The 14,672-nt window shown below is 41.9% G+C and overlaps 3 protein-coding genes across 6 annotated transcripts; all 3 read left to right on the plus strand.

Moving 5' to 3' along the window:
* The first annotated feature begins 62 nt into the window (after positions 1-62).
* Positions 63-4,421, plus strand: dpagt1 (dolichyl-phosphate (UDP-N-acetylglucosamine) N-acetylglucosaminephosphotransferase 1 (GlcNAc-1-P transferase)). Of its 2 annotated transcripts, XM_035626351.2 has the most exons (10): positions 74-216; positions 305-572; positions 704-824; positions 908-1,121; positions 1,285-1,431; positions 1,626-1,710; positions 1,824-2,012; positions 2,135-2,222; positions 3,085-3,240; positions 3,328-4,421. In XM_035626351.2, the coding sequence occupies exons 2-10, from the start codon at positions 406-408 to the stop codon at positions 3,391-3,393; spliced, it is 1,233 nt and encodes a 410-aa protein (XP_035482244.1). In that variant the 5' UTR covers positions 74-216; positions 305-405; the 3' UTR covers positions 3,394-4,421. The 2 variants fall into 2 exon arrangements, with proteins under 2 accessions (XP_035482243.1, XP_035482244.1); XM_035626350.2 differs by having other exon boundaries at positions 63-572.
* A 406-nt stretch (positions 4,422-4,827) lies between these two features.
* On the plus strand, positions 4,828-9,168 carry LOC118301106 (histone H4 transcription factor). Its single transcript, XM_035626236.2, has 10 exons — positions 4,828-4,984; positions 5,080-5,296; positions 6,062-6,288; positions 6,612-6,723; positions 6,893-7,045; positions 7,148-7,225; positions 7,491-7,611; positions 7,699-7,837; positions 7,933-8,057; positions 8,135-9,168. Exons 2-10 carry the CDS (start codon positions 5,134-5,136, stop codon positions 8,505-8,507), a joined length of 1,491 nt encoding a protein of 496 aa, XP_035482129.1. The 5' UTR covers positions 4,828-4,984; positions 5,080-5,133; the 3' UTR covers positions 8,508-9,168.
* Positions 9,169-9,719: 551 nt separating this feature from the next.
* si:ch211-117m20.4 (CUB and sushi domain-containing protein 1-like) lies at positions 9,720-12,937 on the plus strand. 3 transcript variants are annotated; one of them, XM_047330513.1, is made up of 5 exons: positions 9,720-10,025; positions 10,247-10,411; positions 10,529-10,696; positions 10,780-10,980; positions 11,181-12,937. In XM_047330513.1, the coding sequence occupies exons 1-5, from the start codon at positions 9,920-9,922 to the stop codon at positions 11,192-11,194; spliced, it is 654 nt and encodes a 217-aa protein (XP_047186469.1). In that variant the 5' UTR covers positions 9,720-9,919; the 3' UTR covers positions 11,195-12,937. The 3 variants fall into 3 exon arrangements, with proteins under 3 accessions (XP_047186469.1, XP_047186470.1, XP_047186468.1); XM_047330514.1 differs by having other exon boundaries at positions 9,720-10,019; XM_047330512.1 differs by having other exon boundaries at positions 9,720-10,411.
* The last annotated feature ends 1,735 nt before the right edge of the window (positions 12,938-14,672 follow it).

Below are 14,672 nucleotides of genomic sequence, written 5' to 3' on the forward strand. Positions count from 1 at the left end.
TTAACAACGATTTGCCTTAAGCCTTTGTTTCCAACCAATCAAGCCAATAAAGTGTCTACTACATTTTATTTTGAAAACCTTACCCGGAACTGCTGGCCTCGTCACACTGGGTGACTTTACGGTTGGACTGATCTGAGACGGAGTTCAGACAGCCAGGTAATGAAAACAGACAACACTATCAACAACCCCCGATGAAGGACGGTATGGATTACCAGTGTGAGTCGTGGACCGATTTTTCTCTGACGCCTGGATTACAGAGATGTACTTTGTTCTGAAATGACGGTATGACATGTGTTTGCTCCAGTGAAGACAGCCGAAGCTCGTTCATCGATCGTCTGGAGAGGGGGGCGACGTCCCATTTAGCTAGAAACCTGATTTTGATCCGTCAGAAACAGAACCGCCGAAATGCCTGGAAACACGACACCGGTACCGGTGCTGCCGCTGGTGATCAATTGTTTCATGTCTTTCCTCGGCTGCATGGCCACAATGAAACTCATCCCTGCTTTCAAAGACCACTTCCTCGCAGCCAGGTTGTGCGGAATGGACCTGAACAAAACCTCCAAAAAGGAAGTGTGAGTCACTCTACTGATCTAGTCCTGTGACGTGTCTATATGTTTGGAAACATATGTGAAAGTCAAGTGTGCTCCCTTCTGGCAATGATTCTCGCTCTGCTTCTCTTCATGGTCTCTTCCTGTCTTTGCAGTCCAGAGTCTCAAGGAGTCATCAGTGGAACGGTCTTCCTCATCATCCTCTTCTGCTTCATCCCAGTGCCTTTCCTCAGCTGCTTTGTGGGAGATCAGTGCACGGGCTTCCCACACGATGAGGTGGGTTGACGGGCGTGTGGTGAGCCCCGGTGTTTCTCTGCGACACCTGTGGCTCAGCTCTGATCTCTTGTGTTGTGTTTCAGTTTGTGCAGCTCATCGGTGCACTTCTGGCCATCTGCTGCATGATCTTCCTGGGCTTTGCCGACGACGTGCTGAACCTGCGGTGGAGACACAAGCTCCTGCTGCCCACCATGGCCTCCCTGCCGCTGCTCATGGTCTATTTCACTAACTTCGGCAACACGGTCATCGTGGTGCCCAAGCCCTTCAGAGCCCTGCTCGGGCTGCACTTAGATATGGGTGAGTTGTCGTAATGCTGTTTGCAGAACTTGTTCAGGTATGAACAGGCTAACCAAGGTAACCAGGTGTTCCTTCTCCTCCCGGGGGATCTGAAGATGTTCCAAAATGTCCCCCCTGTTGCCACCCACGGCCAGTTGACGATGTGACTTATGACCCTCCGCAGGTATTCTCTACTACGTCTACATGGGAATGCTCGCTGTATTCTGCACAAATGCCATCAATATCCTGGCAGGCATCAATGGCATCGAGTCAGGTCAGGCCCTGTTTATCTCCGGCTCCATCATCGTCTTCAACCTGCTGGAGCTCAATGGTGTGTGGCTGTTTCCTCTCTCGTGTTCATTTTACATGGAAATCCCTGAAACCAGTGAAAATGCTCTTATAATTTCACGCTGGCAGAAATTTCTTACTGTGTGATTAACACGTTAAAGTGTGTGTTATCTGCTGCACAGACATCCCTCATAAATATATGTTTTGTCTGACGTGGTCTGTGTTTCTCGTTATCAGGAGATTACCGTGATGACCATGTTTTCTCCCTCTACTTCATGTTACCATTCTTCTTCACCACATTAGCACTTTTTTACCACAACTGGTAAGTCAAACCTCCCATATCACCTGATGCATGATGTATCTGCTCTATGTCTGAAAGTGCAGTGGGAAACTTATTGTATATTTTTTGTCAACTTGCAACCTATTTCACCACAGGTACCCCTCGTCTGTCTTTGTGGGAGACACTTTCTGCTACTTTGCCGGGATGACTTTTGCCGTAGTCGGCATATTGGGACACTTCAGCAAAACGATGCTCCTGTTCTTCATCCCTCAAGTGGTGAACTTTGTCTATTCCCTGCCTCAGCTTTTTCACATCATCCCCTGTCCCAGACACCGGCTCCCCAGGTAACCTACTGCTCAATGGATTTAAATTTGTTTCTGGTGTTTTTTTTAATTCATTGATGCTGATCATATTCTTTCTTTGTTTGATTTTTTTTTCTTTCTCCCAATGTTGCTGTTCATAACAGACTGAATCCAGACACAGGGAAACTGGGGATGAGCTACTCTAAATTCAAAAGAAAGGACCTTTCTAATTTAGGAAATCTCATCTTGAAGGTAAAGCTCTTGTTTTTGTGTTTTCTTTTTTGAATGTATATGCTTACTTAGCATTCTGGTCTTAGAAAACTGTTTTACTTGCACATTTCACTGTACGGATGCGAATGACGTATTCACATTTTCCTTTAGCCCCGAATAATGTCTTCAAAGTAAAATATTTTGCTGCAACTAACAAACAATTTTATCATTGATCTATCTGCCATTTTTTACTCTGATTTGATTACTCTGTTAGTTGCTTGATCTATAAAGCATCAGAAAATATTGAATTTTGAATACTGAAAATGTTTTCGCGATTAGCAATTGTTGCCAATTAATTTTTGCCTTTCGAAATATCATTTTATCTACTAATTGTTTCTTCTGTGTGTCTCCTGATGTGAGTCTACAACATCAAAACGCAGTGGCATTTACTTTAAATGTAAAACCTATTTGTTCATGTACTTTATGCATCTTGCACATCATAACCACAGTTCAGTAGAGACTCGTAGAATAGAAGAGTAGAATATTCCCACAATACTTAACTTTTACTGCAAGATGCAGTAAAACCCAACAAAACAATGCTGGCTGAATAGTTTGTATCACAGACCGGTCTCTGACTTGAATATACTTGAATCCCTCCATTGCTTAGTTATGGTTTAGACAGAATTCCATTTTGTTTAACTTCATTACTTTTACTATTTGAATCTCTGGGGGAAAAATAGATATGTGGGAAGTGATTGAGAGGTCTGGCACCAGGTTAAACATTAATAAAGTGCATGTAGTGAAGATTTGTGTAGGTGGGTAAACAGGCATGTGATGCAGATCAGTGTCAGGCTGCCAACTGGGTTTGTTGGTCTATAACAATAATACCTTTGATCCTCAACAGGTGGCAGAGTTATTAAAGCTGCTCGAGGTGCGGCGAGACCAGGAGGGAGATGATGACTTTATTGAGTGCAACAACATGACTTTAATAAATCTGGTTCTGAAATTTCTCGGTCCCATCCATGAGAGAAATCTCACAGTCATCATGCTCATCATACAGGTATAACAAAGCACCGACTGTGCCTAAGTACAAAGAGGCATACGAATGTTTCATTTGGTGCTCATCTCTATCTCATGTCTTCCTCAGGTGATGGGCAGTGCATTGGCTTTTGGGATACGGTATCACCTGGTGCGTCTCTTCTACGATGTCTAGACGACTCTGCGGGAAACTGCAGCGAATGCTTTGTGCGAAAATAAGATATTGTTATGGAACTATTTTACAAGCTTGTGGTTTAGCTGCGTTTTGATAGATTCCATTACCTCACTTTTACTTTTCTGCCTCAGTCTCTGCCTGCATTAGCGACTAAGTGCGAGATTTCAAGCTATATTTCACTCTGTCAGAACATTTTCACATATGAGCATAAACGGCATACACCAACAGCACTGCAGTTTGTTATCCTCCTTTGGGTTCAGTAATTATGAGCATGAACATGTGACTCATCAGAATTATCTTGAATGTCCACCCTGAAATATATTTTTTTGTACTAGGTTTTTTAAAGGAAAGTACAGTCAGTGGGGATGAGTTTTGATTTCCAGGGCAGTTTTTTTCCTAAATTTGATAAAATATTAATGGAAGTATAAGTGCTCTACAAATATTTTCTTTTAAAATCCTATAGTGGTCCATTGCTTGAAAATACTGCTGAAGAAAAAGGGTCTAGGGTATATACCCACTTGCACTTGATTTTTTTATGACTATCAATCCATGCAACATGGGTGGGAAAGTTGGACCTTTTTGTTTGAATGGTTTTACCTCTGAACAAACGCACACATAATGGTGATTGTGAAGAAAAGCAGTGAGAGGATAAATCAGTAAGAGTCTAATGACTGTCACAGGGAATTACATGAAGGCAGGTAAACAATGTCGATATTAGAACAGATAAAATAAGATTATAGTTTGGGGTTGTTGTAAAAGTTACTTAGGGTGTGGAAGGTTAAGGATGTCCTGTCAAAAATAATAATTGATTTGACCCTCATTGTATTGGTAGGTACAAAGATTTGTATGACTTTTTTTTTTTTTAATGAATGATAAGCATTTTATCCCAAAGATTCAGCAAACATCAATGTGAAGTCAAATGGCACTGGACTCTTTTGTTTAGCAATGTAACCACATGTGAGAAACTGTTTACTGTTGAGATGGAAGGCTCAAATTCAAAAATAAAAGCTGAACAAGGTAAAACATGAGATTGTGCCAAAATTATTTTTTGCGGTTTAATTACTGTTGTAAATAAATGTTTAAATTGATTTTTAAAAAAGAATGTCAGTCTCAAATATATTTAATCAGTGGGCTCTTCTAATTTATATAACGTAGGATGTTTTCACACGCATGAACCGATCCTTTTATGTATGTAAAAGCCTAATGTGTAAAATAAATGTGGAGTCAAGTGTTTGCCTTTGATGTGTAGTTGAGTTGAAGTAAACTAGCATAAAATACAACTATACTATGATTTCAACAGATGAAAAAATGTACTAAAGTAAGGTACCACAGGAAATACAAAGGGGGATTTCAGGGTGGAACACAAATCCGGTACTAAACTGCTAAGGGTTGTTTCTGGGGAGAACTATATCTTCGCTGCACACAGTGTGTGCTGTGTGTGCTGCGATTGGCTAAGACAAACTCCGATGTTTACACCCTGTCAGGGCATCGGAAGAGCAGCTGTCGTGTTAATGCTGCCGCTCGAGAGAGAATTTGAAATTGTTTTGTGTTTTGTTGTTTGTCGCAGAGCTCCAGGGTCAAGTCTGTTAGCGTGAGTAACAGCTGCTCAGTGTTCTAGAGACTGGCTACAGTTAAAAAAAACAACAACCCGCACCTGGTGTTAGCTAACACACCCGGTGTCCACAGGTAATGGTCAAACCTCGGAACCAGCGTCTTGTAGCTTCGGTCTGATTCGGAGAGATGCCTCCCAACAAGCGGTTGCAGAAGAAAGCTCTCATGCTGGAGTGTGAGTGGAGCTCGTGTCAGGAGTCGTTCGGTAGCATGGAAAACTTCTGCAAGCACGCGGAGGGTCACCTCAGCGCGTTGAACACGGCGGAGGAGGAGGACGAAGAAGGAGTGGAGGGTGAGGAGTGTTTTCGTTTGGCAACTGCTGCCAGTAATGTGAGAGGAAAGCGTGATTCAGATATACATATGATGGGGTCGACTGGAGGTAGTGGGACATCAACATGGTGCTGCACTGCAGCACAACAGATTGACACGAATCAAGTCCAGTTGTAAATTTATTTAAATGAACAGTGTAATATTCTTCACTTGTCAAGTCACCTGTCTGTAATTAGTTTCTCTGAGCATCTGATTGATTTGCTGGAGACCGCATCAGAGGAACAAAGAAACCAAGTCCTTGTTTGTGTCGATTAGATACGATTACTAAGTTAAATATCAATTTGTCCCCTAAAACTGGTTGAATCAGTATAAAGTTGAGGACTACATTTCCTATACTTATTATTTGATTTGTACCTAAACACTCCCAAGTTATAGCAAAAAGTTAAATTCCATGTTTCGTTTGACATCCAGTGTGCCGCAGATAAGTAAATATTGAACAATAAGTAAACCTTATTTCTATAGCATTTATCTACACAAGGTTACAACGTGATTTACAAAATACACACGGATAAAACAGCCAAGCACAAAACAAGACAAAGCCAAAATAAGACAAATGACATAGAACAAAATCATATAAACAAACAACATCAGTTGAAATCATTTCAAAATCGGACATTAAAATGCTGGCAAGTCTAATCTTCTCAGGCAAGAAAATGATTCATGACAGACAAGCCCAACAAAAGGTGACGATACCCACTAATACACAGTCGTTGCTTTTCGTGCCAAGGGGAAAGGAACTGTCTGTGGAGAGACTGTGGGTTCTGCTCTGTGGAGGGTCCGGAGGAGTTGCGACGACATCTGTTCTTTCACTGTTACCACACCAAGCTGAAGCAGTTGGGCCAGCAAGTGCTCAATGGCCAGCCAGAGATTGGCGGCTGCTCCATTGGCTACAACAACTGCAACATCATCCCCGAAATCCCAGACAATTTCATCTGCCTCTGGGAGGAATGTGAGGTACAGTCTACTACGGTCTACAAACCACACCAGCAAATGGAACTGTTTTAATCAAGATAAGTTAATGGCAGTTATTACTCAGTTAGAACACAGTTATTACTTATACTCTCAGTTATCTTGATTAAGCTATTTGTTATATGGAAGTAGATTTGGTGGCAAACGGTGTTAAATGCCAGGTAATGAGTAAACAGTGATGCAGTTAAGACAAAGGGAAGGATTTCTTTTTTTTAAGTGTCTCTTAAATATATTAGAATCCTTTTCTTTGTTAACGTTTAATATACATGCATTTAATAGTTTTTTGGTTTATTTCATCTTTGTCCAAGCAACCACCATATGAAAACCCTGAGTGGTTCTACCGCCACGTGGAGATGCACAGCCTGTGCATAGATATACAAGCAGGAGAGTGTGAAGTCCCAATACGCTGTAAATGGAAAGGTAATGTCACATGGTTCATTTTAAGATCTTAGTTCAGAAGTTTTGATGGAACCATAGAGATTATACAGCAAATTTAAGGTGAAAGAGGTTTAAAAGGACGAGTTACTATTCTGTCTAATGCAAGGATTTGGTGTTGTCGAGTACAAGCTCTGCACTTGTCACTCCTCAGATTGCGAAGCCACTGCTAAGGGGCGTCCTAAGCTGCGGGAGCATCTGCGCAGCCACACCCAGGAGAAGGTAGTGGCATGTCCCGGCTGCGGGGGGATGTACGCCAACAACACCAAATTGTTTGACCACATCATACGACAGAGCGCAATGGAAGGTAAAAAAAAGCTGTGAAATTTATGACAGGAAGATTATTTGTAATGTTTTGCAACTTCTTTTGGTTTGTAATTGAAACTTTGTGTGCTTGTATGGGCTGTAGGTCAGAGGTTCCAGTGTTCCCACTGTTCCAAACGCTTTGCAACAGAAAGGCTGCTGAGAGACCACATGAGGACCCACGGTCAGTTCCACCTTCAAGCATGATATTACTAATCATTATCACAGTTCCCCCTGAATTAAATATGTAGATGAGAAAAGTAAAGTGAGACCCGTGTTTTAGCCAAACAATGAAATATCAAGCACTGGCTGTACAACATCTGTTGCATTCCCACATACAAATGAATGCTGCCAGTTCAGTTTCTGCACAGTTGTACCTGTGACCTTTGCTAAATGTTAACTCTCATCACTGGTTTATTATAAATGATTTTTTACCCCGGTTTGTACAGTGAGCCACTACAAATGTCCGCTCTGTGACATGACTTGTCCATCACCCTCTTCACTACGCAACCATATCAAGTTCCGCCACAGCAATGAGAAGCCGTACAGCTGTGAATACTGCGAATACAGGTATCCACTGAAGCTGTCGCAGTGCAAATCAACATGATGTTGTTGACTGTGCACTTGTATTGACGTTTTTTCTGTTTGTATTTGTAGCTGTAAGAATCTGATCGATTTGCGCAAACACCTTGATAGCCACAGGAGCGAGCCGGGGTTCCACTGCGACGTTCCCGGCTGTGATTTCACGTCTCGTACCCTTGGCACCCTAAAGATTCACAACAAAAGAGAGCATGAGGTAAAAGGGGGAAATCCTTTAGTTGTTCACTTTCACTCCTTTTGGTGAGTTTTAATATCGTTCATTGCTCTGCAATGTTTCCCTTGTTCAATCAGGGGACTTTTGCAGCTCGCTACAAGTGCCATGTTTGTGGTCAGTGCTTCACCAGGGGCAACAACCTAACAGTCCATCTGCACAAAAAGCACCAGTTCAAATGGCCCTCTGGACATCCCAGGTTCAGGTATGTCTTGTTTCGATCCATCTAGCACTGCTGATGGAGTAATGTAGCACCGATGACCTTGTTTCTCTCTCTGTCAGGTACAAGGAGCATGAAGACGGCTTCTTGCGTCTGCAGCTGATTCGCTACGAGAGCGTTGAACTGACAGAGCAGTTGATGCGAGAAAGACAAAGCAGGCAAGTGGACGAGGACGAGGACGGGGACGGTGGCCAGACTGAGGGGCAGGGGCTGGAGGAAGAATCAGCAGGTGCAGCCCCCTCGGAGTTGCAGGTCGAACTGAGAGGGGTGCTGCTGGAGGAGCAGAGGACTGAGCCGACCATCAGCGCTGAGGAGAGCAGTCAGGGTGAAGGCGTGTTGTACGTTCTCACCGGAGCTTTGACGCAAGTAGGGGAGGACTCTGCAATGCTGAATCTCCAGGATACTGCTCAGCAGCAAGGAATGCAGATGGCTTGACCACCACAACAGTCTTGCAGACACATCCTATAAGTGTGAGGACATTCTGTGATCTGCTCTACTGTTTCCAAATAGATGGCAAATGTATGGACAATCAGACACTTTAATTGGGCCTCGTGAAGAGATGCATCTTTGATAAATTAAAACGTCAAAATGAAGGGACACATCTTGACTCTAAGCCTATATTAGGTAATAACCCTTTTAATGTGTTTTGTTTGCTAATATTGAACTTGTGGACAAGTTGTATGTGTGTGTATTTTTTTTTATTCGGTTATTGTACTGCAACATTATAGTTGGATACTAATGCTGCACTGCCTAGTGGCTGGTCATCCTCTTTTAGATGGGCAAACTGCCCAAATTCAGAAATTAACATCAGCCACACATTTTTGACTTGTCTAAAGTAGAGTAACAGAAATGTTTGGCATTATTATTATTCATCATGCGTGGAATCCAGCAAAGAGGGTCGACCTCACTAGCTTGGAAAGTTTATTCTTTGACACTTTTTTTTTTACAACTGGAATAAACTTGCTAAACAAAATTTAACAAAAAAATCACTTTTGAAAAAGGTTGATAAAATAGTGTTAGTAAAATTTTGTTGTATATGACACAATATTCCTCTGAATGACTTTTAGCAAGTAAATATGGACGAACAAGCATTGCACTACTTGTCATGTCAAAATATTCACCATCTCTAACGATGTTATGGCGCCCTCTGCTGATTACAACTGCTCTTCTTCAGCTCTATTTCATCATTTAATTTTTCTGCACTAGACTGAACATGATTTGACTGAGCTCTTCCTACAAAAATAGATATTAAGTGAGCGAAAACTGAAATGTTGACCTTTTTGTATTGCTAACTAAATTTTTATTGACTTAGTTTTCATGCAAGTGATTTGAAATGTTTTTGCCCAAATGGCAAAACACAACTGGACAGACTGTTTAAAGGCACACTTTGTGTACATGGTAATCTTACTAGTTATTCGTTGATTTGATAAAAACATAACATTTTAAGATATATACTGTATATTTTGTTATTGTTCTCCATAAAGGCATGTGCTATAAGTACATTCAGGCTACAAAATGAATGCTTCGCATAACCCTACACTCTCGACTTTTTGCTTTTATTTTATGAAGTGGCCAAAGCTGTGAGTCCAGTCCCAGCATGATTTACAGGACATGGTGTCAGATTAGTCTAGTGTAGAAGATTAGGCAAGCACACACAGCTTAGTTTACGTGTTACTTACTGCACTCGGCTTCCTCATTCTGCAGTCAGGGGAATCACTTCTACGTGGGACAACTTCTGTCTGACTCTTGTCTGTTGACTTTGGAAGGATGATGGCGTGTAGTGTTGAGTTTCAGGGCCGTTCCCAGACCCACCAGCCGATTTTACACAGGAACTGATTCCATCCACAATGGGCACCAGGAGGTTTTATCACCTACTGCTGTTGTCGCTGTTTGTTTCCTTCCAGAGAGGAACGTCTCAGGTGGCTGAGTGGACTCAAGAGGTGGAAGGTAGTGGTAAGACCCGTAACGGCAGCAAAACATTATCTCTCAGTCATTTTCTGGTGTCTAAGACATGGGACAGGGCTTGTTGCATTGTGGGAACCGGTTTTATGGATCCCTATGTAAAAACAAGAAAAACCTTTGGACCTTTTTGTTTTTTGTAGTGATTGTATTAATGTTTGTCCAGTTCTACTGTATGAAGCTAATGTATTTATTTATGTATTTTCTAACTGTAGGTGAGACAGAATGGATTCCCCAACCAGATTACATAGATGACACATATTGGTCCGGGTCAGCGCCTCTTTGTTTAGGAGGCTGTAAATCGAGGCACCAGGAGCTGAGGAGAGATCGATGTGGAGACTCAAGCTGCTGCTGGCTCGGCTACAAGTCCCTGTGCAGGAGTGAGACTTTCTATTGACATTTGATTTAACCACCCTATCAACACAGATAAACTTAAGTCCCTCTGTCTGGTCAACCCCTATGCTTTACATTTGCATTGTCTTTCTTTTGTGCGGCAGTGAACTGTGGGCGTCCAGATGTGGACTATAATGGCATAGTGTACGGTAACGACTGGTGGGTGGGCTCCATGGTGAGGTACGCCTGTCACCCCGGCTTCATGCTGGTGGGAAATCCGTCTAGATATTGCCAGCCCAATGGCCTCTGGACGCCGAAACCCACCTGCCTCCGTGAGTAAACATTGACCACAGCGACATAAAGATTTTATGATGCCTTTCAACTCATCAGACAATTTACTCTACCTGACTTGTAGGAATGTGTCTGCGGGGAATCGTTGAAGTAAGTGAGCGGGAACTAAACGGGACTTGCAACTCCACCTGTGCACACAAGAGCTACTTCGGCCCACCCAAGCAAGGCTGCTCCCGCATGGACAACTGCAAGAAGAAGGAGACCGGCTGGAAGCGGTTCTTCGCACAGTGCGTCCCCTGCATTTGTGACTGTGCTCTGGCATGTGGTGAGTAGTTTCCTAACTAAACTTAGTTTTCCTGTACTCTCAGGCATGAATGATGGACTTGTTCAGTTGGTGTAATCTAAGCATGTTGTAATGTTGTCTCTGTGCAAATAAACTTGAATGTGGTTAATTATTGACTACTTTTTATTCAAACATGAATTTCATGCAAACTACACTTCCGTTTTTTGCTTTTTCATTTTTAGCATCTGCAGGCTAGACCATGAAGAAACCCTGTGTTGACCGTACAGTGAGACATCAGGTGGAGAACAAATACACAGACACACCATGTTTAGCTGTTTCATCAAGCCGAATAGATGTGGATGAATCAGTGCACCAAAAAACCTGGATCTTTAATCTTCCTGGCACACTGAAGTCAGCCATTTCTCCTTGGTTTCCTTATACAGGATTTAACACTATGACCAGAAGATTGGTTGAATACATGTATTGTAAGTCACTTCGGACAAAAGTGAGGTGAATCTAATTCATTTTATTTCAGGAGGTTGAGTCAAACTTGGGTCAAACAATTATTTCAAATCATTAAAATATTAGTAATAAAAATAGCACCTGAAGTGCCATGTGGTTAAGTCTATTATTAATAAAGAAATATATCATTTTGGGAAAGCAAGTAAAGTATTGTTCACAGACAGGATTTGGTCGTTTAAATAGTATTCTCTGATTGGCTGAATTACTATTTTATAAATATTACGATGTCATGTCGCAAATGTACCTTCTTGGGAGTATTGAACATACTTTATTCAACATCTGTCTGTAATCATGCTTGAAAGGTAGAAATGAAGGCAAAGACGGGGAGAGGAGGAGTGAAACAACAGAGATTAGTGTCTGCTCCTCCTCTCAGTCCATCTGTCCTGCGACGAGCTGAAACCTTAATCTTGTTATGAAGGGAGGAGCTGTGGTCGGGGGTTAGAGTCAACACGAAGACTGTTGTAGGACTTCTAAGCTAAAAGAAAACTAGTCCTATAGCTACCTAGTATACTATTTATATGTCTTAATGTTTACGTTAAGTATTGTGTGGGGAAAGTGCAAAGAATATTCATTTTTGTTGTAAAGTCTATAGTCCTATTGTTATTTTTATATTGGTTTATGGTGATGGTATAATGCAAATTGTTGTGTGTTGAATTTGAGAGGAATACAAGGACAAAAAAGGATGTTGGACTATTTTAAGTCGACCCACAGAGGAAGATTTCTAGAAAGGTTTAAAAGCATCCACACACAACAAACCAATTAATTTAATAAGATTTTCAGGCACAGAAAACTTTGGTTTCTCCTAATTAATTTGGTTTGTTATTTTTTGGCATCCAGCTCTTTCTTGATTTCTCTTTCCACAAAAAGACAGTTTACATACTGTAAGATGAAAAAAATGTACCATTAATTCAACAGTTAGGGAGTTAGTATAACATCATCACATATGCCTCTCACCTCCCACTGTTACTCAGCCTCCAGAAGAAAGGCTGAGTAGCAGAGGGAGCTGGACACTAGTTTGTGACCTGTCACATTCCTTAATATTTATATTTGTAGTACATTTGGGATGACAATGTTACAAAAAATTACCTATAATTTTCCGCCTCTGTCACTTTTTCGTTATTTGCTCATATGTTTGATTTGTTCCAAACTTATCTGGTGAAGTCTGCAACACAAAAAGCTCAAACTCACTTTCCATGCATTTGATAGGTGACATTGCTCCTGAAAACCACCAGATGTAGCTATTTTATTCATTTTCGCATAAAGAGCAGGTCACAACATTGACACCACATAGCATTTTACAGGAATCTGACAACAGAGACAGTCATAAATAGAAAAGAAATTCTTCCACATCTGACTCCGCAGCCCTTCTGTTAAATGTGTTGGGGCCAGATGCTCAACCTCAGGATGATGTGTTCATTTGCCGTAGGTTTGTAGCAGCCAATTCCTGTGAAAAGGGACATAAACAAAGTATTGATCAGATGTGTTTATAATGTAATTTTTTAGTTCATACATAAACATACGTTTTCTCAGCTGATTTGGTGTTCGTTATAAATAATATACGATAACGTGGAACTATTTGTGCAGCATCTTTTCACGGAAACACACAGAAGTCATTATATTACAAAACCACAAAGTAATTATGGAGTAGCAGTGCCTGCTCCATAAAAGATAGAGATAGAAAACAATCATTGCCACAACAATTCAGTTTTAAGGATAATCCCACTGAAGAACATCCTCAATAAGTGAAATGGTAACCAATTCTCCTGCCTCATTACAGCTCATTAAGTCTTCCTCGGATATGTTGTGTTAAAACTCTGGGGAGGACACTCACCCACATCCAGCCTGGTGTACTCTCCCGAGCTCTCCGACAGGATCTCCCAGTACGTCTGCTCGCGCTCACCTCCAGCTACGCCGTTCACACTCTGCAGCAACAGTCCAAAGTCTGGGTCCTCCTTCACTGTGAACCTGGGCAAACACACAGAGACTCGTGTGCGCATGTGGAGCTTCTTTAAGAGCTTAGGAGAACAGCCCAGGAGCCCCCTGGGCATGAAGGATGATGTGCAGAGATATTAAAGGGTATGTCATGGGCAGTCTTACTTGAAGTCCTGCTGTGTTTCCTGCAGTCTCCTCAGAGCGCCCAGCAGCACACCGCCCTCTACCACAGAGCTGGAATAGGACTCAGGGGCCATGTTAGACAGGTCATTCTCCACGGTCACTCTAATTGGAAGAGACTCTGGACCTGTACACCATATTATATTTCATTATAGCGATGGTTTACATATAGACATGATGGAAAATGTTATATTAAATGGTATATTCTTGGAAACTAAATTCACCTTTGTTTGTGAGAGTTCCTTGTGGCAGCAGCAGAAGAAAGCCCACGGAGAGGAGAGCAGTTGTGGCGAGTTCCATCTTTGTCTGATCGTTGCCCTTCTGATTTGTGCCGAGCAACACTGCGGCTCAATACTTATAGGAGGCCTAACCCTCTTTTGTGAGCAATCCGCGGTCCCAGAATACCTTCATTGATGCCTTCACAATGCAACTCTGCAGAGCTCAAATGTTCACAGTCAGACTCAAAGCACAAAACTCCCACGAGTGTTTGCTCTCATCTCACAAATGTGACAGGTGGGGCTCTGGTAATGTGCAGTTCATGAATAGGGAAACACTGTTATCTCTGAAGTGGACTTATGATCATTTGGTAAACGATCTGCCTCTTTGTGTTTTCCTAGACATTGAGGCATGGGCGAGAATGGTCGGTTGGCTTTAAATCAATTTACGGTATGCATGCGAATGTGAAATTGTTCTACAGACGATGGAAGAAAGGTCATCCCTCTTTCTTCGCGCAAAAATGGAATATTAACCAATCAGGGCTTTGAAAATGATGATAACAGATCAAAGCAGCTCCTTATGTGTCCCTAAACGCAACACAAAGCCTTTTGTCTTTATTATTTTGGACACTGACTCGTCTCCAAAAGTCGAACAAGATTTTAAAAAATGTAGATTTACCAGGCTAATCGTATATCCTCAGTGTGATGGATTCACATTTACATGCGTTATAGTGTCCATGTCTCAGAGCACGCTGCTCGCATGTGGCTAATTTTAGCAGCTACAAGGAGGCGCAGAGATGGAGGTGGGCTGCTGCTCGTGTGGCGACGTGACAGCTTGTTTTTTTCATTTTTTTTTTATTGCTCTGATTAAGAGGCGGGTGCGAT

Source organism: Scophthalmus maximus, chromosome 2 (genome assembly GCF_022379125.1).
Source record: "Scophthalmus maximus strain ysfricsl-2021 chromosome 2, ASM2237912v1, whole genome shotgun sequence".
NCBI lineage: Eukaryota > Metazoa > Chordata > Actinopteri > Pleuronectiformes > Scophthalmidae > Scophthalmus > Scophthalmus maximus.